General features: G+C 41.7%; 1 protein-coding gene across 7 annotated transcripts in view; it reads right to left on the reverse strand.

Annotated features, from left to right (window-relative positions):
- Window positions 1-1,773: 1,773 nt before the first annotated feature.
- SBF2 (SET binding factor 2) overlaps window positions 1,774-27,343 on the reverse strand; it is a 473,611-nt gene continuing 448,041 nt past the window's right edge. For 2 of the 7 annotated variants that reach the window (XM_061610395.1, XM_061610396.1), the window contains 8 exons: window positions 25,462-25,589; window positions 24,541-24,774; window positions 13,601-13,705; window positions 9,671-9,715; window positions 7,159-7,352; window positions 6,249-6,336; window positions 5,173-5,304; window positions 1,774-4,226 (listed from right to left, as the gene is read on the reverse strand). In XM_061610395.1, coding sequence (XP_061466379.1) covers window positions 4,128-4,226; window positions 5,173-5,304; window positions 6,249-6,336; window positions 7,159-7,352; window positions 9,671-9,715; window positions 13,601-13,705; window positions 24,541-24,774; window positions 25,462-25,589 — 1,025 coding nt within the window. In that variant the 3' untranslated portion in view covers window positions 1,774-4,127. The remainder of the gene's footprint in view (window positions 4,227-5,172; window positions 5,305-6,248; window positions 6,337-7,158; window positions 7,353-9,670; window positions 9,716-13,600; window positions 13,706-24,540; window positions 24,775-25,461; window positions 25,590-27,343) is intronic. The other 5 variants (XM_061610391.1, XM_061610390.1, XM_061610393.1 and 2 more) reach the window with 5 other exon arrangements.

The raw sequence follows: 27,343 nt of genomic DNA on the forward strand, positions 1-27,343 counted from the left end.
CGCTTTTTTAAAGGTGAAACTGATCACATTGATTTGCTGTGGATAAACTTTCAAGCCTGTGCCTTTGCTTTAAGGTGAAACTGAACAGCCTGTGTCTTTGCTTTGCATTAAAGAGATCTCTTGCTTTCTACCAAGCCTGTGGAGGGAAGGATCCATTATAATTCAGAGGAGAGGAGAGAGGAGAGGAGAGGAGGGGAGGAGAGTGGGTGGTGCCTTTAAAACTATCTGTTGAAGCTGCCCCCATCATCTATGATAGGATGTAGGAATCTACCCCTATTCTTTTCATGTTATTCCTACCTCTGGTACAAAAGTTTCTATTAAAAAAGTAATGTCCAGGAACGCATCTTCTTTGTTAACTGAGGTATTACTGTACAGGCCAGGTTGGCTTCCTCAATCACAATCAAGCAAAGCAGCAGCACCAAGTTAGAGGGCCCAGGAGTACCTGTAGTGTAGGGCCAATGCAGCCATGTAGACTTCTATACACTAAACTGTTCCCTGCCTGTTATCACTTGTATAGGGGTATCACTAGCCTCTCCTCAGCTCCATCTCATATGCAGATATATGTACACATACATTCCCAACTTCCAAGACCCTAAATAAAAAGCTCTCTGGGCTGATTTAGTAGCATGTATTTGTTTTTGGTCTCCTATTGGATACTGATTTAAAACGAATGCTGATGAAAATTAAAGAGGAAAGCACAAAAGCAGGACTACAACTGAACATCAAAAAGACTAAAGTAATGACAACAGAAGATTTATGTAACTTTAAAGTTGCTAATGAGGACATTGAACTTGTCAAGGATTATCAATATCTTGGCACAGTCATTAACCAAAATGGAGACAATAGTCAAGAAATCAGAAGAGGCTGGGTAGAGCAGCTGTGAGAGAACTAGAAAAGGTTCTCAAATGCAATGATGTATAACTGAACACCAAAGACAGGATCATTCAGACCATGGTATTCCCGATCTCTATGTATGGATGTGAAAGTTGGACAGTGAAGAAGGTGGATAAGAGAAAAATCAACTCATTTGAAATGTGGTGCTGGAGGAGAGCTTTGCAGACACCATGGACTGCAAAAAAGACAAATAATTGGGTGTTAGAACAAATTAAACCAGAACTGTCACTAGAAGGTAAAAAGATGAAACTGAGGTTATCCTACTTTGGACACATCATGAGAAGACATGATTCACTAGAAAAGACAATAATGCTTGGAAAAACAGAAGGGAGTAGAAGAGGAAGGCCAAACAAGAGATTGATTGATTCCATAAAGGAAGGCACAGACCTGAATTTACAAGATCTGAACAGGGTGGTTCATGACAGATGCTGTTGGAGGTCACTGATTCATAGGGTCGCCATAAGTCGTAATCGACTTGAAGGCACATAACAACAACATGGCAGTTCTAGTGATAAAAGGCTCAAACAAACAATTACTGTTGAGAGTGCCATTTGTATATTGTAGCCCTATTCAGGGTGTGTACACTTAACAAAGAATTAAGCACAATTTAACTTTTCTAAGCAGGTACTCATACTGATATATGGCTTGTGAGTGATATTCATGGAATGGTGCGAGTTTAATAACGATAAAATAGACTTAAGAACAGCCTTTTCACATACAAGATGGTATTTGCCTCTACAAAAATATTAATTCTGTTACAAGGTAATATGGAATATAATTTAATTGTACAATTAGATTATGTGAGATATTGTATTATACCACTAGGCAGACTAAGGAAGGAATATTTTCTTAAGAAGTATCTTTATTACAAGTTGGTTAGCATACACTAGTTATGTAACACACATAAAATAAGTAAAACTGACTAGTTACAACCATATAAGTAGTGTACATTTTTAAACAACCATAGAACAAACAGAATAATTATTATACAAAGTACATATATAAAAGTACTTCATATACAAAGAAAAATACATGAAATGTGCAAAACCATTTCTTCAGAGGTGGTGGTTTTTCTGCTGAAAATGCTAGAAAAATCCTTCATTCCTTTGTTTCTTTTTGGAATTCCAAATGTATTTTAAACATGCATTTCCTATTCTGTGTACACTGTGAAATCTGTATACACTATTTACTTAAAAATGTAGAAAAAATAGTGTTTTTTTTAAAAAAAGAGTATACAATTTCAGTAACTGAAATCCTATAAATGAAGTCAGTTTGGTTAGTTGGTACTGACTCAGTTCACATGAAATTCTAAACCATAGTTTGGTGTTATGATGAAAGGCCACAGTAGCCCTTGGCCTTCCATGCTTCCTTTCTCTCCTCTGACACACCCATCCCTTCCCCTTTTAGTTCAACCAGATCTTAAAAATTATGCCTGAATCCTAAATTGTGCTTAATATCAACTATCATTTAGTCAAAACAACCCAGCTTCATAAACTATGGGTTGAAGTTTACTTGTTTTCACTAAACACAGGTAAGAATAAACACAGTTTGACTGGATTTAGATGTCGCAACAAATGAAGTGGAAGCTTCTGAATTGCTCCTCTTGCCTGCATCAGAGGAGGAGGGACTAGCATGCATAGAATCATAGAATCCCAAGGCTTGCTGTGGTTTGTCATTATAACACTAGTTTAGCATTGCATATGAATGCAGCTCTTAAGTTACAAGCAATATTACTAAACACTAGAAAATACTGATTAGTATATACAAACTCTGACATATTAGCTTGATATTTACTGTATTAGTACTGAAAACAAAAACATGACATGTTGGCTATCTAGAGACTCCACACTCAAAGTCATCAGCAAGTCAAACTTGTATTAATTTTGGACTATAAAAAACCCCAACATTTCTCAAAGATTTAAGATGAACAAACACAATGTTAGCAAATGTAAAAAAAATCTAAAAACATTCTTCCATTTTATGTGCAAAAATGTTTTTAAAGTATGAAATCACACATATTATGCCCAATTATGTACATATTCATTATCTGTAATCATGGTTATCTAGCTAGCATTTTGCTATAAATAATTTACTTCTGTCCTTCAAATGTCTGCTTTCAAGGATTTCAGTGCAAGTTTTTGTTTTGTTTAGTGCATTTATCATTGTGTTATTTCATTTTACAACGAGCAGCACAGCACATAAATTAAGATACAACTTCTGATATTTTTTAGGCTTTTCTCCTAAGTCTGATTTGTAGCAGGTTTTGACTTTTGTCAGTTTTATTTTTATGTCTGTTGATCTACTGCAACAGGTAAAGAGAAAATAAAGAAAAAATGATGTATCCTTCAACTAACTAGATATATCTGGAAACAAAATGACTGTGAAAAAAATAATTTCTGAAAACTTTTTTTTGCTGTCTATAATGGCTTAAAACACTCCATTATGCTTATTAATTGGATTCTAAACAGAAAGTTATATCCAAAGGTTGCATGAGTAGACGATTACTTGGACAACCAATTTTCTGTTTCCTTCCTCTTCCTCTTAGCCTCTGCACCCCCCCAAAGTCTCCAGAAATTTGGAGAGCCTTCATGAACAGTGTGGGCTGTGTTATATCGGGTGGGCTCAGGAACCCTGCATAAGCTTGCCTTCTTCCAGCCTTGTACAACCCAACCAACGTTTTTCAGGAGGGCCTCTCAACCCTCTGGGGCTTCATAGAGGCAGGAGTAGGAAAGAGAAAAAATGGTTGTGCAAATTGTCTTCTGTCCATGCAACTGCTGGATACAATCCTTAATTGGTTTGGAAGGTTTAAATAATGCTCTCCAAGAAAATGTTACTAGCCTAAAAATTGACTCCTTTTTCTGAAGTAGTGAAAAATAATTTTTTTGGGGAAAAGTGTTCACAAATGTTTTAAACACAATCCTTTGTTTAGAAAAAGAACAATTCTGAGATAACGGAGCATCCCAGTGCAATGCTCCTTATTACCTAACTTGGAATTCTATGGAAGAGAACACTTTTCCAGGCAAAGAAGCTAATGATTTTGAGTGTCCTCCATATGGAGAAACAGCAATTGTATAAGCTATATATTTAAGGAAAGACAAAATTCTGAGCATTTATGGCTAAAACATAAGGCTGCTTGAACTGCAATAACAATTACTCTCATAATCCAAAGTTGTTTTCTCATGCATACTGAAAGCATTTCCTTTCTCCTGTTGGCAGCAAAATGAGATTCCTTATTAAGCATCTGAAATACAACTCTGTATTCGGTCCATCCATTGCTGGGCACTCTGTGCATCTTGGGCACAGAAATTATATACGCGTTTACTCGTCTTCAGCTACAAAATGAAAGATAACATTATGTCTTTAAAATGCAATCAGTTTCCATACCTACTAAGCACAATTCTCATGCTTATAAAGGCCAATTTACACTTTGCGCAGCTCATTAATTTGCTGTTCGTCATCACACATCTTTGCTACTTTGTGGGATAACCCTTCCACTTGTTTATATTTCATTTTCCCAGCAAAAGTGCTAAGGCAATGCTTCCCCAACCTGTTTGACTTTGTATAGGATGGCAACTTAGAAGTGGTACATACTAAAGCCCAGACCCTGTTAGACCAAATATTGAGCAAAACCCATAAAAAGTTATTTTTAAATTGTTTCATTCCAAAATAGCAAAACTTGTCAATTTTTGATGTAGAGTTCCATGCCCCTGTGCTTACAATGATTTACAAAATGAGATGCAGGCATCTGTATAAACACTTGTAAACTTTATTCCTGTGGGCTCCCTTCCTCCTCAGATAAGCTATGGAAGGATTGTAGAAATCCAGGATATCATGAATATATCTACGGGCCATTACAGTGCATATGTGGTGTGGGGGTAGGAATCTATCTATGTAGGTTCACTGTCCTGCCATGTGTAATTTCAACTGTGACAGTCTAGAAGGAAATTTTGGGCACTTCTGCGTTGCACTTCCAACATAAAAGACTATGCTGAAACCCATATTCAAAATGATGCGGATATGATCTGTTCTCTTATTGGTATTCAAGACTAAAACCAATATGGATTAATCAGAAGAGAGCCTTACCTTAGCAGCAGACACTAGAGTTATTTAATCCATTTTATTTTAAAAAAACACGTGTTGGGCTGCCACAAAAACTTCAAAAATATGGAGTTACGTTGGGAAGAGAGGGGGAGAGAGAGAGAACAAATGCATATGGAAGAAGTATGGATTTTCATGAGTAATATAAAGCAGTTCAAGGTCTGTGGCCAATATGCTTACATCAAAGAATGCTCTTTCACTAGCATGCTTTGGAGCACCAATGGTTGGTGAAGCAGGTATTACACTTTCCACTTCTGCAAGATCAATATGGCCCTTGCAGCATGCATCCTCTACAGAATCATAATATCTTAGCTAGGAACAAAAAGAAAAAAATGTACTGTGAAGAGACATAACAAACAGATGCACATTTGAGAACCTAACAATTATAGCTTTCACAGAGTTTGAACCACTGGGTCTTGTGTAGGGTGCAATTTACATTTTCATCTTGGAGGGATTTTTTGCATAACATTGTGGGCAAATTCCATTGTTGCTTATAAATTCTCCAAATGAAAATGGCAAAAAAAATGCTTCAAACTAAGAATTATTCAGAGGCAGCTCTCAAAATCCCACCTAAGACTCCTCAGTTCACAAATATATAGAGGTGCTGTGTCCCAAGAGCCAATGTGGTGTAGTAGAGTGTTGAAGTAGAACCTAGGAGTCCAAGGTTTAAATGCCAACTCAGCCATGAACCTCACTGGGTGAGCATGGGCTAATCGTAATCTCTCAGCTTAACCTACATCATAGGGTTGTTCTGAGGATGAAATGGGTAGAGGGGGATCACTCCTTGGAGGAAAGATGGGATATAAATAAATTAGTTTATTCCATTCTCTTTGAATCACTCTCTTTGGGAAGAATATACAGCAGAGAATACACATCTACCCAAAACTTAGTCTTGGTTGAAAAAAAAATTGGATTACCTAAAAACCAACTCCACCCCTCTGGAGCAGATTTTGACGGTGTGCATGGGACCACAGAAGAGGTTGGGGAAGTTCTGTTACGCAAAGAGAACTGCAGCATTGGATACAACCCAGAGTGTTTATGGGAGTTCCTACTGTCATTCATATTTTCATATTTGTATAAGCATGTTATAAAACTTGCCTAATGAGGCGTGTTGTTTGTTTTGCATCTTTTAATAAAAAAACGCCTCTACAAATTTAACTCTTTTCTCCTCATATAATTTATTGCACACACTGCAGAACTTATTCTGCATGAATATGAAAATCATTCATATATCAGAAAACAATAGTATATCTTACCTGGTGTTTGGTAACATCTAGCACAAACCAACGAGGTTTCCAGCCTTTTAACAAAGCTCCTCTTTTGTAAAGTGTACCTTCAAATGACCTTGAAGGGAAAAAAAATGATTCTTACTCTGACGTACCTAGTGTCATCCAAAAAAAGAAATTCTGTATACCAGCAATTAATTCATATGTCCAGTTAATTCAATGGAACATAATATAAACAATTAGTACTACCTGCAAAAAGAAATTTACATATGCATTTCTGTATTATCTCATTACGAATGGAGGATTGTTTGGTTCACCACTACTACATCTATTTAACATATCAGTATTTTCTTTAATGATAATTGTACATGCATTCCTAAATTAGACACAAGGTCAGTTGTGTTTGGGGTAGTACAATTCTTGGATAGGAACAGAGATTTTTCAAATGTTTTATCTATTAACAAGACAGTTTTTTGCATTGTGCGCCAGAATGTGTAGCGATTGCTGGGTCTCTATTTACTGTCCTAATGCAATTAGCATCTTTTGTCTAAATGGCCAGATTATATTTATGGATTAAGTTGAAGATGCAATTTTAATAAAAGGTATCTTATTATTCAAAAGCATAAAATACTCAACATGCACCCCTGGAGAAATCTTTTCTTCTATGAGCCGAGCATATACCTCAACATCCTGTTCAGGGGGAATTAATCATATAAATATTAAAAAATAGCAAAATTTAAAGAGAGACAACAGCCAGTTCAGTGCACCTGATTTGTCTGACTTTTTATTTCAAGATAGTTGCACTGTTTTACTACCTTCGTCATTTTTTTTGTTATATTTGTTGACCTGTAGTTTTAAACATCAAATTAAGAAATGGATGTAAATCTACTTCCTGGTTGAAAAAGAGAGCTGTGTATCATACTCTCATTACTCAAATTACCTGTTTTCATCATTCTTTGATGTGAACTGATTGTATAGCGTAGTTACTCTCCTTTCCACACCATTGGAGGGTGAGATGTTGGAGTTCTGTTCTTCCCCCAACCCACTGTCTGGTAGATGCAACAAAGACCTTTTCTGATAGGAATGCAGATTGGATGACATTATTGCTGAAGAACCAGAAGGATGCCTCCGATGCTTTAAAAAGAAAGATAAAATTTCAAGAAGTTTAACTAGGAGGACTAGCCAATGTTTCAACATAGCAACCCTAAAAACTGGGATTACTGGCTGCTTTAAGTTAGAACCACAGTGAGCATTTTACTTTATTCAGCAAGAACACAAAATACCAATTCACAGGCTGAGTTTAAAGCTTAAGGAGCTGAATTATTGTAGCTGACCTCATTAGATAATACTGTTTTCTTCATGAAATGAAGAAATAAATTAAGGACATAGCTGTTGCATGAAATTGTTTAAATTAAAAATAACATCTAAATAACAGTGAGATGCATGTGGAGCAGACAGGTGTCGACCTGTACCCTGAGATGAATGAGGGACAGATTGGGAACTAATGAACTCTTCTTGGTGTTGATGATGAACCTGAGTCACTGGAGATAAGTCAGGGTGACCCTGGTATCCTTCAAGCAGGTGCTCTGTGATGGGCTGCGAACCAAAATATTGTCTAGGTAGGGATGCATATGAACACCCTTCACTCTGAAAAAAGCTACCAATGCCATCAATATCTTGGTGAAGACCTTCGGCATTAAGGAGAGGCTGAAGGGCAGCGCCCAATATTGGTAGTGCTTTCTGCCGTTGCTGAACCGGAGGAAATGCCAATAAGCTGCTCGGATAGATACATGAAGGTATGTCTTGGAGAGGTCTATGGAACCCACCCAATCTCCCTTTCTTAGTGCTGCCATGATTGACCTCAGGGTCTCCATTTTGAACCTTCTCTTGGACATCCAGGTGCAGGGCCAGCTCCAGGTTTGACGGGGCCCTTGGGCACCAGCGTGCCCTGGGCCCCTCCACTCCCCTTCTGCGATTCACGGAAACAGCTGCGGGAGGGATTGCAGGACAGGAGCTTCTGAGCCGCCCGTCTTCCCATCCCATCTCATCCGCTTCACCTACCTTTCCGGGTTTTTTGCGGCTGCACGCACTGTGCGCGCAGATTTGCCATCAATCAAGATGGCGGCCGAGGTTTCCCTAAGGGGCTGAAGCCTCTGCCGCCATTTTGATTGATGGCAAACTGCAAAAAACAGCTGAGAAAAAGGTAAGTGAAGCGGGGGGATGGTGGGCGGTTCGGAAGCTCTTGTCCTGCGATCCGCTGCTCCTGTCCTGCTTCCGCGGTTCATGGAAGGAGAGCGGAGGGCCCTCTGTAGTTCCAGGGGCCCTCGGGCCAGTGCCCCACCTGGCCGCCCTTTAGAACCGGCCCTGTCCAGGTGTTTAGCCACTTGAAGTCTAGTATGGCTCTGATGTCTCCTTTCTTTTTTTTGGCACCTAGAAAAAGATTGAATAAACCCCATATTTCCTCTCTGAGGGAGCAACTTCTTCTATAGTGCGAATATTGAGCAGATACTGAATAGCTCAATACTTTTGGTGATACTTTTGGTGTTTGTCTGGATCCCATGATCAAAACAAAAAGATTGTGTGGGGTGTTGGTGAACTCCGGAGAGTAGCTGTGTGTCATGGTGTCTAGCACCAATTTGTTACTTCTCTCCACTGGTGGGCATAGTGCAATAACCAAGTCCCCACTGGTCGACCAGGGGAATCCAAGAAGTCATGCAGAGGAGGGCTTCTTTGCACCCTTGATGAACTTGGAGAAAAAAGTGGAGTTTCCCCCATTCTAGCAGAAGGGCTTCCAGCCCCCCATCCTGGCACCCCCAGGGTGGCCAATAAGAGGAGAAGCCCCTGAGCCTTGAAACTTTTTTATAGGGACGAAAAAACAGCTGCTGACGCCCCTTGCGGTCGTTATTCTGTGAGGAAGTACCTTCCTCTTATCACGTGAGTCAATAAGATGCTCCTGTAATGGGTCACCAAATAGATTGGCCCCTGAGAAGGGTATACCAACTACCCTCATTTGTGAACTGGCATCAATTCTCACTGCCAAAGCCAAATATTACATCTCGCCACTGTTGATGCCGTAGATCAAGCATCATACTGTAGGGCATCAAGGCCTGCATCCACTGCCGAAGTGGAGGCATGCACACTCCTCGTTTTCAACATACTTAGGCACATCATCTCATGCCCTTAGTTCTTCCGCCCACATGAAAGCTGCCCTAGAAAATACTGAGGCAGTTGCACGTGCTCTAAAAGCCACAGCATCTGCCTTGAAACCGCCTAAGTGTGTGTTCCACTCTTTTGTCACATACATCCGTGGGGGCCCCTTCCCCCTCTGAGGAAACAGCAGCCGAGGAGCCCAGAGCAGCAACAGGGGGGTCAACTACTGGCACATGAAGCTGTTGCATAACCAACTGAGAAAAACTGTAATGCTTTCTAGCCACATAAGATACCAACTTCACCTTATTGGGGTGCACCCATTCAGCTTTCCAAGCAGTGTCAAAGACCTGTGGAAACAGGACCAAGAAGGCTTTAGTTTGAATTGATGGAAAGGGCTTATTTGCACCAATGGCAGTGGACGCTACAAGATCCAGTGGTGCTGCCTCCTCAGTAGAAATCTGAAGCACCCTGCGTGTCTTAATTAATAAAGGCTGGTATACTTAAGAGTCAAAATGTCTGGCTGAGTAGGAACTGTATCAAGTTCTTCCCCAGATAATTCCCCCTCCTCTTGATGAGGATGGGGAACATCAATTTCGGGATCAGAAACACCCTCCTGGTCTATTGAGCAACAACAGCATGTTGTTGACTGGGAAAAGGCACAGAATTCTGAGCAGAAGGTCCCACCACATTTGCTGCTGTGAATAGTGTGGATAAGGCTTGAGTCTCACTTACGTCTGCAACAGGCACTGGGAATGCAGCCTCTACATTGGATACAGCAGAAGCTGTGCCCCTAGGCCTCCTTGAAGGAGGCTCCATGCTTGATGGGGAAATATGCGATGTCACAGAGCTGTTTGAAGATGAAGATCTGTGAGACCTCCTCTTCCTTTTATGCTTAGAGAGAGATTTGTGTCTGGATCTGTGAACTCTTTCACCCTTAGAGCCACCAGATCCAGTAATGCCAGCTGTCATCAATGCATCCTGAAGTTCCAAGGAAATACATGTGCGCACCCAGGACATGGGAAAATCACCCTCCGAAGGAAAGGGGGGGTTCACCTTGAAAAGAAACCGCACTGTTGCTCCCACTATGCACACTGGGTGAGGGAGAAATCATAACCCTCCAATGGGACACACTGGGGAAAAGACGCTCGAGTCTGAAACATCCACCTCCCTACAAAGTATTTGCTGACATTCTGAAATATTGATAGGGGAAGCCATGAGTGACTTTAAGCTGCCCACTGTCTGCTAATCAAAAAGGCGGGGACTGCCAAAGTGTGTTCTGATCAGAAGTATGAAGAGAACCGCTGCCCCTCCCACTGCCAATAGGCAGTTCTTAACCAATTGCTTCAGGAGAACTTATACTTGGGGGGGGCAGATCTGCAAACCCACTAGGTACCCAAGGGCTGTGGGGTACGCTGACCACTAATACAGCAGTAAAGGTGGCCTTAACAGCTGAGAGCAATAAGCAGTAAAGCAGCCATGACTGCAACAACAAAATGGCGTTCCCGCCATTTTCTGCCGCTGCCACTGCTCTGAACACTTTTGCCTTAACAGATAAGGACCAGATGAGCCAGCTTCTTTCCTAGAGGTTGTGGGGTATGCTGACAAATAGACAACCCTAAGATGGCAACAATCACTGGGACCAACAAGTAGAAAATTATTATTATTATTATTATTATTATTTGCATTTATGTACCACGCCATAGCCGAAGCTCTCTGGGTGGTTTACAACAATTAAAAACATTAAAAACAAATATACAAATTTAAAAAACACATTTTTAAAAAGCAATTTTAACCACTCTTTAGGAGTGGTTGACAGCGATCTTGCCAACAAAATGGTGCTTTCGCCTTTTTCTGCCGCTGCTGCTGATCTGAACGCTCCCTGAGAAACTAAAGTGGAGAGAAGTACAGGGTGAACCCTGCCAGCCCTTACTGCTCCCTCTGAAGTGGCCGCAACCACTGAGGAGAGATCCTCACAGATGAATTCACAATCAACCTGCTGGCGGTACAAAGGCAAGAGCAAGGCACTCTAGCAACCAGACCTGGGGTGAACCCTGGTGGTTACATTCAAGCCCCGCAGGGCAGTTATATAAATTCTTTCCCAGTTATGGGCCCAACGCAAACCGGGGAAATTGGTAAAATGAAATACAACAACACTTACACTTTCTCTCTCAACACCACACACTCAAAGGAAAAGAAGACCAGGAACACCAAGAAATAGGAACTCACAAAGAGGGTTATAAATCACAGGGAAATGAAGCAAAGCAAAAGACCTTAACTGTCACTGACCGCAGGCAGGGCCAGACTGGAGAGGGTGGGACTATTCCTCCCCCTGGAGAGGAGGCAAAAGGATTTGGACCCTGCCTGTCATTCCAGTGGGAGGCGTCATCCCTATGATAGAATGGCCTCCACTGCCAACATGTAAAGAAAATTTCTCCCTCTCATATAACACTAGAACTCATGGACATCCAATGATGCTGAATGTTGAAGGATTCAGGACAGACAAAGAAGTACTTCTTCACACAACACATAGTTAAACTATGGAATCCACTCCCACAAGAGCCATCAACACTTGAAGGCCTAAAAAATTCATGGAGGATAAGGCTATCAGTGGCTACTAGCCATGATGGCTATGCTTTGCCTCCACTGTCAGAAGCAACATGCTGCTTCTGAATACCAGTTGATGGAAACTGCAGGAACGGAGAGTGCTGTTGTGGTTCTTGCTTATGTGCTTTCCACGGACATTTGACTGGGTACTATGAGAACAGGATGCTAGACTAGATGGGCCACTGTCCTGATTCAGCAGGCTGTTCTTATGTTCTGAAAGACTGTGAGGCAGCTGGCTGTTAATGTTTCAGCTAAGTTTATGGATTTTTTTATTTTGTTTTAGGAGTATTTCCTTGAATCTTCAGCATTTAAAGTGTATGTACCTGGCTATAAAGGATAGGATCTAAACTTGCAGAAGTAGAAGGTTGCTCATGCAGTAGGGCTTTTTTAGCTGCTCTCTAATGCAGCCCCCCTGTATCACAAAAGAAATTGTTCCTGATGGTACCCTGATGTATGGTGCCTCTGCTTGATTTTCAACAAGTGGGAAGAAGAAGTGGGAAAACCACAGTTGTGTGCAGGCTTCCGCATGTGCAAGACTAGATCTGGCAAATGGCTCCTGTTTTAACTCAGATGGGATTAGCAGTGGCTGATAAAGAACCTAAATAGTTAGAAAACTGAAAAATTTCACACACACACAAAACAGTTTAAAAAAACCCAGGATTGTTTTTGTATGTGTTATTTACTGAGATTGCTCTTATTTGGAAGTAAAGAAAAAAAAGAATAATTCCCTTGTTCATATAATGAAAACATGTATCAGATTCTCGATTGTTTGGCTTTATTTATTTATTTAGAATACTTATATCCAGTTCATAGCTCGAAGAGGCTCTCAAAGCAGTTTACAAATGATTCTCAGAATAAAAATCGCATTTAAATCTACTATCAGGAACAGGAACAGCATGGTGTCTCCAAGTGCCAGGATTTTTCAGCTGGCATTTTCTGCCCTCATCCTTAGTCTTTCCTGGTATTGCCCTTCAGCTGCCATGTACTAGGCAGCAAAGCCCACTAATGTCCTCTGAAGCAAGGAACTGAGGCCAAGCAACAGGATCTCACCCAGCCCACGATGGAGGCAAGTCTTCGCTGGCTGGCAGTTGCCAAGCAATTGCTGCTACTGAAGACCTCTGAGGCAGGGGAGTGAGGCTGAGCAACTGGATCTTCCTCAGCCCATGATGGAGGTACGCCTTTCCTTGCTCTCTTCCTTTGAGAAACTAGGGCTACAATCCTGTACACACATGGCTAGGAGCAAGTCCCATTAGATTCATGGGGCTTACTTCTGAGTAGTTTGCATATTGGTTAAAGTACAGAGTTTATACATAGGAAGCTGCCTTGTACTGAGTCAGACCATTGGTCCTCCTAGCTCAGTACTGTCTCTACGCTGACTGGCAATGACTCTCCAGGGTTTCAGGCAGGAGTCTCTCCCAGCCCTTCCTGGAGATGCCGTGGACTGAACTTGGGACCTGTTGCTTGCAAGGCAGATGCTCTACCACTGAGCTAGAGCCAACTACAGTCAGTAACCAAAAAATGTCACATCTACTTTAAAAAAGTGAAAAGTGATTTTGTCACAACTTTTGCCAGCCTTTGTTTGTAGAAGGAATGGAATTACTGTTCAGAGTGTGCCTTCCATCACTTACATTGTCTTGCCTTGTGTCTTCTTTCACGTTTACTTTCACTCTTTCCCACAATGGCTGCCACCTTTCTGGGCTTTGATTTAACTTGCTCTCCAGTCTTTCAATTTCCTGAAAACAATAGGAAATGTTTTTCCTGAGGTTAAATATTATTTATTTATTTATTTATTTATTTATTATTTGGTTTATATCCCACTCTTCCTCCCAGTAGGAGCCCAGGGCGGCAAACAAAAGCACCAAAAACACTTAAAAACATCATAAAAACAGACTTTAAAATGTATTAGAACAAAACACCTTTAAAAACATTTAAAAGAAAAGGTTTAAATATATAGATAGATAGATATTAAAAGAAACGTATTAAAAAGCAACTCCAACACAGACGCAGACTGGGATAAGGTCTCAACTTAAAAGGCTTGTTGAAAGCAGAACATTTCAACCACTACGCCACACTGGCTCTTGTCTAATATTGAAGGGGAGTGAATTCCAAAATGTAGGTGCCGCCACACTAAAGGTCCATTTCCTATGTTGTGCAGAACGGACCTTCTGATAAGATGGTATGTGCAGGAGGCCCTCACCTGCAGAGTGCAGTGATCAACTGGGTATATAATGGGTAAGATGATATTTCAAATATCCTGGTCCCAAGCTGCACAGGGCTTTGTACACCAAAACCAGAACCTTGAACTTGGCCCAGTAGCAAATGGGCAGCCAGTGCAGTTCTTTCAGCAGCAGGGTGACATGTTGGCTATACCTTGCCCCAATGAACAGTCTCGCTGCCGCATTTTGCAAAAGCTGCAGCTTCCAGACCAACCTCAGGGGCAGCCCCACATAGAGCACATTACAGTAATCCAGCCTAGAGGTTACCAGTGCATGGACAACAGTGGTCAGGCTATCCCGGTCCAGAAACGACCACAGCTTTCTTACCAGCCGAAGCTGGTAAAAGGCACTCCTAGCCACTGAGGTCACCTGGGCCTCTAGTGACAAAGAATGATCCAGGAACACCATCAGACTACGGACCTGCTCTTTCAGAGGGAGTATGACCCAGTCCAAAGCAGGCAACTGATCAATTATCTGAACTCAGAAACCACCAACCCACAGCACCTCCTTCTTGCTAGGATTCAGACTCAGTTTATTGGCTCTCATCCAGCCCACCACCAAGCTGGTCAGGGCTTGCACGGCCTCTTCCGATTCAGATGTTACAGAGAAATAGAGCTGAGTATCATCAGCGTACTTCTGACATCTCACCCCAAATCTCCTGATGACCACTCCCAAGGACTTCATATAGATGCTAAACAGCATGGGGGACAAGATGGTACCCTGCGGGACCCTGCAGCACAACTGCCAGGGGGCCGAAAGACAATCACCCAATGCTATTCTCTGAAAACAACCTTGAAGATAGGATTGGAACCACTGTAAAACAGTGCCTCCAATACCCATACCACCAAATTGGCCCAGAAGGATACCATGGTGAATTTGCAATATTTCTGACTGTTTGTTTATAGCATCAAAACACAAAAGCTACAACCTCTTGCCATGGTGGAAAAAGGGTGAAAGGTACGGTTGGACTTACCGTGAACGGTGTTTCTTCATGGATGCCATGAGGTTTCCACGTGGGTTACAGTCCCCAATCAGCTCGAGACAGGAACCTGTCATAATTTTTTCCTGGCTCCTCCCCTTCTTACTGAGGTGATGCCAGTTCTCTTTCTTGGCTAGCTCGGAACTTCACCTCAGTGTAACATAGAAAGAAAGAAATGCGAAGGTAGAGACAAACAGAATAAGATCGGATAGCGCATAGTGCAGATGGAATGCCCAGCCCCTCATAGGAAGGGTCGTGGAGACCTCATGGCATCCATGAAGAAACACCATTCACAGTAAGTCCAACTGTACCTTCTTTCATGGATGCCAGTGAGGTCTCCACGTGGGACGTACTAAAGCTCGGCCATAGGGTGGGTCTATTGATTAAGGACCTGCTGTAGAACTCTACGACCGAATGCAGCCTCCGCAGATGCGTACAAGTCCATTTTGTAGTGCCGGGTAAACGACGAAGGCGAGGACCAAGTTGCTGCCCTGCAGATCTCCTCCAATGGGGCATTAGCCAAAAAAGCCGCTGTTGTGGCTGCCGCCCTAGTAGAATGTGCCGTGATCCCGTGCGGCACGGGTTTACTGAGTATCTGTAGGCCAAGGAGATGCATGCCTTCAGCCATCTCGCTATAGTTGAGTTTGACACCTTGTGGCCCAGAGTCGGAGGGTGGAAAGATATCAGCAGAGATTCCGATCTACGGAACTGCGCTGTCCTATTGATGTATACCTTCAACGCCCTCCTCACATCAAGGGAGTGCCATGCCCTTTCCGTGGGGTGTTTTGGGTTCGGGCAAAACATGGGCAGCACGATCTCCTGTCGTAGGTGAAACTCAGATCTGACCTTTGGAATGAAGCCAGGAGCGATCCGGAGTACAACTCTATTCTTATGGAAGGTGCAAAGGTGTTTTAGCACTGATAGAGCCTGAATCTCTGATACCCTGCGTGCTGACGTGATTGCTATGAGGAACGTGACTTTGAAGGTGAGTATTCGCAAAGGAACCATCTGCAGAGGTTCGAATGGAGGTTTTTGTAGTGCGGTCAGTACTGTATGCAGGTGCCATGAAAGAAATCTGTGCACTACCGGAGGGCTAATAACGGTTGCCCCTCTTAGAAATCTCTTGAGCAACGGATGTGATGCTAGAGAAACCCCTTCATCTAAAGACAGAACGGATGCAAGTGCCGACAGTTGACGCTTGAGCGTGTTAGGACATAGACCCTGGTTAAGGCCCTCCTGGAGGTACTGCAGAATATGTGGTGCAGATGCCGTCATAGGATCGGTGTCGTGAGCTGTACACCAATGTAGGAAAGCTGCCCAAGTGGATTGGTATATCCTGAGTGTAGACGGTTTACGTGACGCCAGGATAGTTGCTGTTGCGTCAGGTGAGATCCGTAATGCTAACAGCCTGCTCCGTTCAACCTCCAGGCGACTAGTTGAAGCCAGGCTGGGTCTGGGTGGAGGACCGGTCCCTGATGTAACAGGTCGTGGCAATCTGGAAGTGCGAGCGGGGTTTTGACAGACATCTGAACAAGGTCTGCAAACCACGGTCTTCTCGGCCAGTATGGGGCTATTAGGACCACCTGTGCCTCTTCCCTCCTGATCTTGTTGAGGACTCTGGCTATGAGAGGAGTCGGTGGAAATGCATACAATAGAAGCTGTAGCCAGCTCGCCGTCAGTGCGTCTGTCTGTTCTGCCGCACGTGTCTGGAATCTTGTAAAGAATCGAGGGATTTGATAGTTTGCATCCGAGGCAAAAAGGTCCACTTCTAGTTTTCCAAATTGCTGTTGAACCATCAGGAAGACACTTCTGTTGAGTGCCCATTCCCCTGGGAATATCTGATGTCTGCTGAGCCAATCCACCCAGTCGTTCATTGCCCCCTGCAGGTATTCCGCCGTCACAGATGTAAGGCGATGCTCTGCCCAGGAGAGCATGGACGTTGCTTCTCTGCTGAGGAGTTTGGATCGGGTCCCTCCTTGCCTCATTATGTATGATCTGGTCAACGTGTTGTCTGTTTTGATCAATGCATTGGGGCAGTGAAGACTGGGAAAGAAATGCTTCAGCGCCAGATGAGCCGCCCTCAGTTCCAGCCAATTGATGGACCTGGCTGCCTCTGGTGGACTCCAACGTCCCTGTATGAAAAGATCCATATAATGGGCACCCCAGCCCCCGAGGCTTGCATCTGAAGTGATTATTGCCCGGGGCGGCTCCTGTATCGGGATCCCCCTGGACAAATTTGAGTCCTGATGCCAACAGGTGAGTGACTGACGCACGTTGTGTGGTAAGGCAACCTTGTGGTGTCGTCTGGAGGCAATGTCACTCTGGAATTTGATCAGAAGATGTTGCAGAGGACGTGAGTGAAGCCTGGCCCATGGTGTAACTGCTATAGATGATGCCATCATTCCGAGCAGTTTTGCCAGGTGCATCAAGTCTGATTTCGGTTGTCCGCATATGGAGCGTGCTAGATCGGTGATGGCCCAGATCCTCTGTGGTGCCAGCGTTATAGTTTGTGCAGTGGTGTCTATCACCGTGCCTAGGTGTATTAGTGATTGTGTGGGGTAGAGGTGGCTCTTTAGAACATTCACTAAAGACCCATGGCTCTAGGACTTCCCAGGAGGATCCCTCCGCCTGTGCAGCCTCTGAGACGGGCTCCCGTCTTGGATGAAACTTTTTCAGTTTTAAATCCAGTCAGAAGGGTTTTTTTTGACTGGGGATAATTTCTTCCGGATAAGGAAGAAACGTGAGATTTCCCACACAGCTTTGTTGTGTTTGTTGGAGACTGGAATTCGTCAGAATTGTCTGTGAAAGAAGGTCTTCCAGCAGCTCGGACGGAGCTAGGATTTCTAGCTAGCTCAGCTGAATAAGTGAGCCGTTTTTCTTTTCTTCAAAGAAAAACGGTCTAACTGGCAAGCATTCTCCTGTCTACGCTCATTATTTTGTTATCTATACAGCTAAAGAGATTTGTCAAAGAACCAGCAATTAAGAAAACCCGGGTGAGTCAAAACTTTCTCTTTTACTCACGGAACTAAGGGGGAAGAAAATAAAAATAGCCTATCTTTTTTTTATTGCAAAAAGCTGACATGGAAATTAGCATTATAAAGATTACAACGGATGAGGGGTTTCTGATTGGAAGAGAAAAGAAAAATCTTTTTGATTTATAAGACTATTTTTTATGGGACTATTTTTTCTGGTCTACTTTTTTTTTTGATGAATCTGCTCATTCTTTCTGCTACTAGTTATTTGGACGCTGTGAACTAAAGCTGTTTTTGCACTTCTGGGCATATAAGAGATAAGGGCTGTCTAGAGTGTGACGTCGGTTGGTTTGAAAGATTAACTCCTTTGTAACTGGATAAAAAAATAAATTGCTCTTTGCTTGGGACATTGAAAATTGAAGGAGTTTTGTTCCTTTGGTTTTAAGAATGACAATTAAGAAGATCATGGATGTACAAGAAGGAACTTTATCTTTAGATATGTTTCAGAAAATAATGAATGGGATTAAGTCAATAAAACAAGAACTGAGAAATAATAGTCAAGCGTTGAGAATTGAATTTGACGAAATGAGACAGGAGCTGAAAGAAATTCAGGATTCTATGAGAAAGGAGAATAAAGATAGATCTGGAAAACCAAAAAAGGATGAAAGAGAAATTAAAGGCAAGGTTCAAACTATGGAGATTGGATTAAATATGGACCTGGAAAAAGATTTGGATTTCCTGGCTGTGATGGATCCTGGAGATAAATATTACGGTTTGGAACTCAGTGCTGTCCCTGAAGGAATTGACGAAGAGATTGGAGATAAAGATATTATCGGTTCGAAAAAATTCCTGGACTGGAAGGATTTGATGGAACTTGAAATGGAGAAAGTTAACAGAATTAATCCATGTTTTGTGTCAATGGAAAAATCTTCAAGAGATGTGCTAGTGTATTCTGTAAAAAAGAGGAACAGAGATGCGGCTTTGCAACAATACTTCAGTGATACGTTCGGAATTGATGGCAAGGAAATATCTGTGATAAAGGAAATTCCTATCAGACTCTTATTATATGACTATGACAGCAAGATTATTGGGTGCGTAAAGATGGAAGATGGAAGATGGAACCAATACAGATAATGGAAGAAGAGCGATTTGAAATTACTGGACTTAGTAGACTTGATGAGTTGGATTAATTGACATGTTTATCTAGAAAAAAAAATTGATGGACATATATCTCAAGGATTGGAAACTTCTCTTTGACTTTTTGTGGAAGAATAAAATGATATGATGTTAATGAGATTTGAATCCAATTAAGATAACTGCTGGAGGAAGGTGATTTTATAATCTATTAAGAGACAGGCTTGTTATATATTATAGACTTATAGCTGAACTACGACAAATCGGAAGTCAATATTTTAATTTTTTTCTTTTTTTATTGTATTAGTTATTGATTTGTGTTTTTTCTTTTTGTATTGTTTTGGTTTTGAAAATTTGAATAAAAATTAATTGAAAAAAATAAAAAAAATAAAATAAAAACCCATGGCTCTGTAGGAAACTGAATGTAAGCTTTAAGTCTTTGTTTGCCTGGGTAAATGACCGGGACCTGAGTAGTAGGACGTCCAAATAAGGGGAAATATGCACCCCTGCCAGGCGTAGACCTGAGAGTGCTGCTGCCAGCACCTTGGTGAAAATTCTGGGTGCCGTGGCCAGCCCGAATGGGAGAGCTTTGTACTGAAAGTGTTTGTTGTTGTATGTAAACCAGAGCAACCTTCTGTGTCTGGGGTGAATTGGAATGTGCAGGTAGGCCTCCTTGAGGTCTATGGATACCAAATAGTCGTGTGGTTGGAGTGCCTCCCTGATTGAAGCGATTGTTTCCATCCGGAAAGTCTTGCGCTTCAGGAACTTGTTTACAAACCTGAGGTCGAGCACCCCCCTGTATGAATTGTCCTTTTTTGCCACCAAAAAGAAGAGGGAGTATACTCCGGAAAACCGTTCCTTTATTGGGACGGGTTCTATGGCTGAGATTTGTAGAAGGTACTCTATTTCTTCTAGGAATGTCCCGTATTTTTGTGGTGATGTCGGTCTGTGAGAGAAGACGAAACATGGGGGTGGATACTGGTGTAACTCTAGTCTGTATCCATCTTTGATAATGCTCAGGACCCATTTGTATTTTGTTGTTGTCTGCCATTGGTTCAAGAAGTAATTGAGTCGACCGCCTATAGGTATAGAGTCAGAAGCGTTGTTGTGGTTGACGCTGCTGCCTAGTCTGGTAGGATTGTTGTCTATTCTGGTGGAATCTCTGGGGAGGCTTCTGGTTTTGCCAAGGAAAATGGGAGCCTCTGAAATCCCTCTGTCTGTTACTAAAGAAGGGCCTTGAGCCACGAAAGGAGCGCATCTGAAAAGTGGGGGTATAGCGTCGAAATGGCCTTTTTTCGTCTTTATCCTGTGAGGGCATCACTTTTTTTATCTTTATTGTCCACCAAAACTTCTGCCAGATTGTCTTCCCCAAACAATTTTCCACCTGTATATTTAGCCGTGGCTAGATTAAATCTGGATGCATTGTCCGCATCCCAGTGCGAAAGCCATACTAGGCATCTGGCTACCACTGCCGTGGCCATAGCCCTGGCTGCAAATTGTGAGGAGTTCATGGTAGCGTCTGCTACGAAAGCGATACAGTGTGAGAGTTTTAAAATGGACTTTTGTAACTTGGAAACCTCTAGGTCTTGATTTTGGGCTAGGTCCTCAATCCACAGCAGTGATGCCCTAGAGAATACTGAGGCTGCCACCAAGGCTCTTATGGACATCGCCGTCACCTCATGCACTCGCTTAAGTGCCAGATCTGACTTACGCTGTATCGGATCTTTGAGATGAGCATCCCCATCCCGTGGCAAGATGGAATGTGATAGGAGAGCAGTAATAGGCCCATCGATGTCTGGGGCTCGCAACTGCTCCATGACACTGGGTTCTAAGGTATACAGTCTATTAGCCCAGTTAGTCCCCCTTTTGGGGTATAGTGGTAGTTCCCACTCCTGTTGAATATTAGTCAACAGCATAGGTGGGCACGGAATGCCCTTAGGCCCAATCTTTACGGTAGGCAGCACCATAGCCTGTCTGGAGGATGTAGGTTGTTCCTCAGAAGGAGCAGTCAGCTCCAGGGAAGCGATCACCTTTTTTAACAATGGTTCAAAATGAATTTCCAAAATAGTCTGACCAAAGTTTGAGCCTCTGTATCTGAGGCATCGGTCCATTCTCCGTCATCCCTGGACCCCATAGAATCGGTTTCTGATAAGGGATCCTGGTGATCCTGCTCATAATACCCCCTACCCACGGCCACCAAAGTCGGGTCAGGGGAAGGCTGTCTGACAACGTGGCGTGGCCTCTTACATGGGGGGCGGCTACTGGTGGAGACTGTGGGCGTTGTGGGGCATCACTTTAAGTGGTGGGACCTCCTCTAATAGCGCCTGCTTAAGTTGTCGGATTACATCAGGCGAAAATAATTGTGCCAGCGTCATCGAAGAGGTTATTAAGGAAGCTGGCATAGGCTGAGGAGAGAGCTGGGGTGGAGAAGCGGGGGGGCATACTGTGCATGGGCTTCCATCACTTTGTCATCCTCCAACCTGCTGTCCTCCAGCTGCTCCAGTAGATGGCGCTGGACTGCGGGCTCTATCGAGCACGCCTCTTGTGTGCCACTCAAAATGGCTGCCACCGCATTTTCGGCGGGAAAACTTATTGGGGAGCTGGAGGAGGCAGTAGGCACTGGCGAAAACCTCACCTCTCGCAGCAGGCCTCCGCCTCGAGTGTTCGAATCGGAAGGGCGATGAGAGCTATGCCGCAATGTAGTAGCGAAATTCATGCTCTGACGCGAGGCTTCTTGCCTATGCTCCGCCATATCCAATGTCTGCAGGGAACTGACTGCAGCAGGAGCTGAGTGCTGCCCTGACCCCTTATGGCCTTGCGGGAAACCGACCACAGTAGCCACTGTGTGCTGCCCTGTTCCTCTAAGGGTTTTTGTCCTGGAGGTCTGAGAAGATGGTGCTGTTTCCATATCTCAGACGGGAGAGAAAATAGGGATAAGAAAGGAAGAATAGAGATAGTAATTCCCCCCCCCTTTTTTTAAACTAATTAATACAGAGTGTACGAAATCAAGTATAGAAAGAATGAAGGAAAAAGAGGAGCCGAAGGCCGATAGTCATAGGAGTTAGAGAAAACAGCCAAAGGTTGTTGCCCGAGCTGAGACAGGAACAGAACTGGCATCACCTCAGTAAGAAGTGGAGGAGCCAGGAAAAAATTATGACAGGTTCCTGTCTCGAGGTGATTGGGGACTGTAACCCACGTGGAGACCTCATGGCATCCATGAAAGAAAGGATATGCTTTTTAAAAAATATTTACAAAATTCACATCCAATGTTGTGACATCAACATTACACACTGCAAAGAGTAACATTTACCCTGTTTTTAAAAAAGATGTATTACCAAACTGTAAGAAAAAAGGCAATGAAACAGAAAGACTTATTTAGTATATGTGCCAAACTGTAAATTGCTCCTGTTGTGAAACAGGGAATATTAACTCTTTGGTAGCCTCTTGTTAGGGTAGTTTACTGATGCAAATTAAGAAAAAGAAAGATTATTTAATTAATGTATGTTCTTAACTCAGTCTTTCTTGAGAGAGGGTGCTTGGGTAGCACACCAGATTAAACCATAGTTAAAATAAGCTATGGTTTAATGTGAATGAGCAGTGTGCTAGTGCGTGCTGCTGAAATCATGGGCACTTCACTCCTCCTTTGTTACTGCTGTTGCTGTGTTGCTGGGAAACAAGCCATGGCTTGTCATGTCATTCAAACTTGGGCTCATGATTTGTTTGTCTCCAAACAAACCAGGAGCAGAAGAACACAAAAAGCACAAGGAACAAAAAGTATAAAGGACTTGTAAAAAATACTATATAAGCAAATAGCAGCTATGCCATTTAAATTTGTTGATGTTAAAAAATTAAGATATACAGTAATAAACTAGGTTAGCATTAGTGAATATTTACATTTTTGTTAGCTAAATTCAAGAACAGCATTTACTTGTGTGCTGAACATCTGTTGAGAAACATTTTAACTTAACCCTTTAATAAATATATGGTCTTGAATTTATAGTGGGTATTAGCTTACAGGTCATTGTACTCTCTTCTGTTTTGAAAGAGAGAAGACACTGAAAATAAGGTGGCAAGAAATGCCCAAAACGCTAAGTTTAGGAAATTGGCTGTAATAATATTATGGCTTGGAGCCTAACTCTTAGAAGAATGTTGTGCTCTGTGAGTACAACCCTCCTTGTGTTCACAGAGCTAAAAGTTGGGATCTAAGCTGAATGTTCTAAAATGAAGTTCTAGGAACACTGAAATTGTCATAAACAGTTAGTTGGAGCCATTAGCTATTATGTTTCAAAACCACATGTTTTATTTACTACAGAATTATAGTACAGAATTATAGCTGAAAAAAACAGATATTCTTGCTTTAAAAGAGCAATTAATTCAGGAAAAGTCTTCCTGTTTCTTATTATAAATGCTACTTTAAAGATTTTTAAACAAATCTTCCAAACATTTATAAGTAGTCAATGCCTTTGATACTACCTAAACCTTTTTCAGTGGAATTTATTATTCCTTAGACATCAGGATAACTACACTACACTACATAGCCACTCCACTTAGCAAGACAGAAGTGAAGCTTAAATGAAGGCAACTCCAGATGCCAATGCAGATTTATTTTATAATGAGAGCATCTACAAGTCCTTTGTTTAAAATGGTTTCAAATATTCAAAATTAGGCTTCTTACACTTAATCAGGCAGTATCCCAAAGACCACTCACAGACTTAGAAAAACTTGCATTGGATTTCAACAGTTCCAAAAAAAGGGCTGACATCCAAAATGTATTCTGTTTTGCTACATAACTTGTACAATTGGATGGGTTGCAATCAGTCTAGGAAAAAATTATAGGTAATCCTAACTCAGAAAAAGGAGTGGTCTTCCCTTTGAGCCAAAAGCCCATTTTCTCTATTTAAGCTATTATAAGAGACTTTCTCTTAAAAAGCCTGCATGGTTGTTTACCTGACACCAACACGACTTCATTACATGCAGAATCTCTATATTGGTGGGGATTACAAGGCCATGGAACATAACATCCAGATATGGTGGACTTGTCTGGTAGTGACTAAATTCTGGGGGCAGTTTTTTCTGAAATGTCTAAAATTACCAAACATGACATTGAACTGGCTCTCTCCTAACTGTTATTTTTGTATACTGTTGTTGTTGATTGTCTTTTACTTCTTCGTTCTTGAAAAAAAAATTAATCTCAAATCCTAATAAAAACATTAAAAACCCTAGTAACTGGAGAAGAGTTGAATAGATGCTTAAATATTTATACTCACATTTAATAGACTGGTGATGGCATCTGGCTGCACTTTGTTAACATTGTCATAGCACGGCCAGACAATTTTCCTTTTACTCCGGGAAGGTGACATGTCCATCTGGTCGTGTTCATCCATAGTACTACATTTTGCAGTTGCCATGGCCCAGTCATAAGAAGGACCAGTGGCCAAAGTCTCCTCTGTGTAGTAATCCCACTTTTTAAGACTGGATATGTTTACATTTGGTTTTAATGCCTGTACAAAAGAATGGCAGCAGATTACAAGGGCACAACAGTTTTCTAATATCCTTGTCCCCGTTCCTCAAAAGCCAAATTCTGTCCACTGCTTGGACTACTCTTCTGCACTTAACATGTCATAGATATCAACTGGAACATGCCTGACTGACCTGAAACATGTTGTAGCAAGCTGCCTAAATTGTAAGGCAAAGATAAATATTTAATTCCATTATATTAGGGAAACTACTTAAACTCAATTTTCAGTTCTTTCCAGATTGTTGAGGTAAATTGTCTCCTTATTTTGGTTCTAACCTTGGGAGGCCCTGCCGTTTACCTCTCCTTCAAAACAGCAGACTTCAGGCTCTTTGTGTATCTAAAAACTAGTAGCCTTACTCCTAATGGCTCTTTTGAAATGATGCCGTGATAACAATTGATGATATATTAAAGCAAATATGCTGAATAATTATATTCTCAGGACCTTTCCTCCCATAACTTTTGTCAACTTAAAATACTACCCAAGCCATTGGATCTGATCTTGGGATCTTGGCCATGATTCTTAGAAAGAAAAAAACCCTCCAGTTCACACTGGTAAACATTCTGATAATCCAGACAATGAATAAACTCAATGAATAAACATCAGTTTACTGATATCAAAGTTTATCCAGGTACTAGAATAACAAGGATCCTGAACCTTTCTACTTTATACCTCTGTTTCAACTGGTGTATAGAGGTAATTGAAGAAAACAGGACTTCTTTTGTGTATTTTGTCAATGCATTCCCACATGCATATTCCTTTCTTGCCATGTTTCTCTCCTTTATCTTCAAACAATGTTCCTGAAGAAGGAGGAGGAGGAGGAGGAAAAAGAAGAAGAAGAATGACATACTATTTCCACCATTAAAGTTGCCTTCAGGGCCCTTTGGGGGTGAAAGGCTAAGGGATATTAAAAAAACATTTAAAAATAAGTAGAAATATTAAGATACTGCATTTCATGAGTTATTTAAATATATTTCCAAGATATAAAGTATTTCAGTTATCAAATTAAATATAACCGGAGAAGTATCAGTACTCAGTGTAAATGAAAATTACATGATGACACTATTTCACATACAAATTATGCTGAAAAAGATTTTAATTAGCTCTTTGGTTCTTTCTGTAACAGGAAATGCCATTTTATAAACAATCAAACAATCAAAAATAATATTAATCATAATAAGGTCCCTTATTTGAGAATTTCAGCATGTTCTTCATGGCCTTTTAAAGATTTGAGACTCATTTTTCTTATTGGAATGCTTTGGCTTCCCTTTCAGATAACCAAATTTAAATCTACAAGTGTCTTGCCAGTTATCTTTCCTGACCAACTTTAAATTATTGAGCAGTTAGGCCTATAGAATGGAAGTATGTAGACATGCTACCCTAACAAGCTCTCAGTACCACTATAGCACTTCTATGGGTTGAGTATGGTGGGCTAGTGATTGTGGCAAGCAATTACTGACTCAATCTATAGAAACAGCATAGTCTCATCAATGTTTTCTGGAACAAATATTTTCTTGGCTTTGCATGGTGGCAGACAATCTTCCCAAATTGTCTTTAACTATAGACTCTTGTGTCATTGCGGTGAGAGACCTTATATTTTACTTATTATGCCCACTGAACACATCCTTCAGGGAAAACAATAGTCATCGTGACCATCTTCCATCTGGAAACCTATGTCCTCACTGCAGGAGGCTGTGTGGATCCAGAATTGGCTTCCACGGTCACTTACGGACCCACTGTTAAAGACCTTACCCTGGAAGACAATCTTACTCAGCCACGAGTGATTGCCTCTCAGGGAAAACATTTTATCATGCACAATTTTGGAAGAAAGCTTATAAAATTTGTTCCTGCTGAAGTGACACGCCTGTCATTATAGGATATCTTTCTTTGCAGTGGCAACTTCTAAGATAAAGCAGTTTTATCAAAGCCTAAATGCTATTCACTATAATGGTACCCGTGGTGGGGAGAGTGGAGGAGGGAATTTGGGGCAGAACAATGGCCAGTGAGGGACAACATTAAGCAAGAACTCCCCTCCCTGCCAAGTTCTTATATTTAAGCTTGTGGCCATCCAAGAGTGTTTTTCTTTTGCTCTGTGTTTGGGGAACATGCATGTGATTATGCGTCAAGAGTACTTTAAGATCTAAATTGTATGTCATCGTGATGGGAAATTCAACTGCCTTGTACCAACAACTGCCTGTGGACATCTTGGTGTAATATAACTGTTAACACCAAGTCTGTTAGGAGCAATAAACTGTGGCAAAAACAAACAGAGGAAAAACAAGACTCTGCTCTCAAACTGCTTACTTAAAAAAAGAGTCAGAGAAGCAGGAAAGCTGGATGCAAACTTGTCAAGTGAGAAAAACATAGAAAATTCTAACAGGGCTCCTATGGGAAAAAGAAAACAGAAGCCTTACTTCAAAGCTCTGAAGTCAGGACTTATCTGGGAGCAAGGTATACATCCTTACTTTTGGTGATATCACACCATGGGCTCTGGGTTTGTCACAGCATCTGATTGTCCCGATGCACAACCTATACACTGGACAAGAGGCTACTG

This window comes from Rhineura floridana, chromosome 2 (assembly GCF_030035675.1).
Source record: "Rhineura floridana isolate rRhiFlo1 chromosome 2, rRhiFlo1.hap2, whole genome shotgun sequence".
In the NCBI taxonomy this organism is placed as follows: Eukaryota; Metazoa; Chordata; class Lepidosauria; order Squamata; family Rhineuridae; genus Rhineura; species Rhineura floridana.